The sequence below is a fragment of the Microtus ochrogaster genome, unplaced genomic scaffold (assembly GCF_000317375.1).
Source record: "Microtus ochrogaster isolate Prairie Vole_2 unplaced genomic scaffold, MicOch1.0 UNK17, whole genome shotgun sequence".
NCBI classification, from domain to species: Eukaryota; Metazoa; Chordata; class Mammalia; order Rodentia; family Cricetidae; genus Microtus; species Microtus ochrogaster.
The window spans coordinates 3,258,258-3,261,362 of NW_004949115.1; the positions used below are offsets into that span (position 1 = coordinate 3,258,258).

At 35.9% G+C, this 3,105-nt stretch overlaps 1 protein-coding gene across 2 annotated transcripts in view; it reads right to left on the bottom strand.

Annotated features, from left to right (window-relative positions):
- Positions 1-3,105, bottom strand: part of Radx (RPA1 related single stranded DNA binding protein, X-linked) — a 74,576-nt gene that overhangs the window by 44,861 nt on the left and 26,610 nt on the right. For both annotated transcript variants that reach the window (XM_005367368.1, XM_013353841.1), the window contains exon 7: positions 1,015-1,119. In XM_005367368.1, the coding sequence (XP_005367425.1) occupies positions 1,015-1,119 (105 nt within the window). The remainder of the gene's footprint in view (positions 1-1,014; positions 1,120-3,105) is intronic.

A 3,105-nucleotide genomic window follows, 5' to 3' on the forward strand; every position in this document is an offset into this window, starting at 1 on the left:
AGCAATTTTACTTATCTAGTATGTTGCGTATAATTATCCAATGTCAGTAAATACATCCTAAGAAAATCAGACATATCAGAGCTCAACCGGATTTAAAACCAAAAACTGTCTATGTGATAATAAAAATCACAAGGGGGAAAACCCTGAAACTTCATTCTAAATGGTTGGCATCCTCTGAAAAGCTGTTTTTTGATAATTTATTAACTTGATAGTATAGTGTAATCTCAGAATTAAAATACATATGGACATAGTTTGGGGTTTAAATTCATGTTCTAAGGCGGACTTTAAAATGTCACATTTATATTAGACATTGTTAATATTTACAGAATATTGATAAAGACATATGCTATACATTTCATAAAACTCTTGACAAACTCCTTAATTATCAGCATGGTAGTCTTCTGATCAAGAAATAATGACAAAAGTGAAGTTTGTACATTTTAGCATATACACACACACTCATATATTTCCCCTAAATACTTATGATATGATGTTGTCTGAGTTCAAGTATGTGTAACACACATATATAGAGGGTTCAATATATTTGTAGACAAACAATGAGGTTTATTTAGTTATATAAGTTAAATGTGAGATTTGGAGTCAAATTTTGACCCACATTTTTATCTGGTACAGTGTAAAAATAATGTTAACTGAACACCTTGTTCTTTTGGCTAAGACCAAGTGTGAAAATCATTGTGGTACTGAGCCTAACAGTCTTCAACGTAACAAGCAATATTTCTATTTTCTATATAAAGTAGTAATCAAAGTTTATCAAATGACATAAATGTAATTTTTCAATGAGCCATGAAACCATTTCCTACCAGCAGTAATACAGAACTAATCTATTTCATAAATCAAATACTGGTTATTAAAATATTTTACAGTCATAATGATGCCAAAATACAGCTACCCTGAAATTGAATGTTATATGATAGAAGTTAATATATACTAAGTGGTTTTAATGAAAAGACAGTGTATTACATTTCCAATAGAAAGCTCTAAAGAAGTACTCACCAGCAATAAAAATGCGGCTCTCATTTGTAGTGGTGAGGTGAAGCAGATTAGGTACTTGGTTTTTATTTCTAACAACTCTCAACTGAGTACAAACAAGACATGTCACTGCAGAAAATGGAAAACACATGTGAAATTGCATTTCCATTCCGAAGAGGAGGATCTACTGGAAATTCTCCCTAAGACTTAACAGAGGCAGACACCAGAAAGAACTTTTCCTACGATGCCAATTTAGACTTACTAGGTAAATTTACCAGTGTCGAGTCTGCCTGAGATGCTGCATTTTGAACGTTACCAGGTATCCTCTTGCTGCCTGTCCTTGGATCAAACCGGGATCTGATGGTTCCTAGTATGTTCTTATTTATTTATTTATTTATTTGTCTTTTTTAACCAGGGGTCTTTCCTTTCGAAAGTACAAAGACTACATGTAAATGAAACAAGTTGTTTATTGTGTAAGAATCATTCTAGTTGGGAACATCAATGTGAGTAGTTTTCTATTGTGAAAGGAAACTTAGCTTCTTTGAGATACCTCCACTGATTTCCTCAATACAATACTGACCCCTGCTCACCTGAAATCCTTCCATCAGAGAAGGATATAGAGTATTAATTTGTATTTGTTTATATGGGTGATTTATGTCTTAAATAGTTGCATTAATCAAGACTCAATGAGGGGATTTATATAACCTCTTAGTTTCTGTTCATCTTGCTAACCTACTTGATAGGTTACAAATGTGACTATAATGAGATTATAATGTCTTCAGACCGTAACTACTTTAAAACCTATCATTTAAAAACTACCTATGATATTATTCTGTTCTTGGGAACCTGCAGTCCACACCAGCCAGGGAATCAGGTAAGCAACCTTCATTCTTCTTCCTCTCCTCCAATTCCTATCTCCCCTCCCCGTTTTGGAGAACATCGCCTGCTGTGGTCTCTCCTCCCTGCTTCATTCCCAGGGGTCCCCAGCAGATCCTGGCAACACACCCAGCTTTCCTCCCTCCTGTGAACCCCCTTAGTTTCCCCCTCCTACCCTACCCCATCCCCATTCCTGAGTGGCAAGTTCCCAATACCTAGAAACCTACACTACCCAGAAACTCCAGGGGCAACACCTGGCAGAATCTCAGAAGCATTCCCTGCCATGCAACCCACAACAGCCACACATTCCGAAGAACCAGAGAGGGCAACAGAAGCCAAGGAACAAGACATGCACCCAACAAACCCAAGACCAGACATCAGCATCTAAAATTATGATAATCACAATCCCAGATGCCTAGACACCAGTGTAAAAACACAATCAATAGCAGACGCTATGTCTCCACTAGAGCTCAACAACCCCACACCACAGTAGACCCTGACAGATGCAATGTAGCTGAAATACAAGACAAGGACTTCAAAGTAGCTATTATAAATATGCTCAATGACCTTAAGGATGATATGAATAAATCTATTAATGAAGTCTATGAAAATATATATACAGTGGAATGAAATAAAGAAAACTGTTCAAGACATAAAAGTGGAAATGGAATCAGTAAAGAAAACCCAAACTGAGGGACAAGTGGAAATAAAATTTCATTACCCTAATCTTATTGGGTACTTCAACTCACTGCATGCTAAAATAATTTTGATTTTGTAAACTAGAACAATAAATAAATAAGTGTAAATTCATGTCATTATTCAAAAGTAGGTTTTTGTTTGAGAAAAAATTTCTCCACAGCATAAGCATAAATTCATTTTCTATTGCTGCAATTGCTAGTTCTTCCTTCTGTAATAATGAAAATAAATAAAGAAAATTCATTAAAGTTTTAAGAATGGCTTTAAATTTTTTACATTTTAAAAATCAATTAAGCTCATTTTTCGCTAATTTCAAACACGAATAAAATAGATTCTTATGACCCTCTCCCTACACCTTCTCTTTTCTATACTGCCAATAATTACATCAAGAAAACAATTTTGTGCTGGGTGGTGGTGGCGCACGCCTTTAATCCCAGCACTCGGGAGGCAGAGGCAGGCGGTTCTCTGTGAGTTCGAGGCCAGCCTGGTCTACAAGAGCTAGTTCCAGGACAGGAACCAAAAGCTAGTGACAAACCCTGTCTC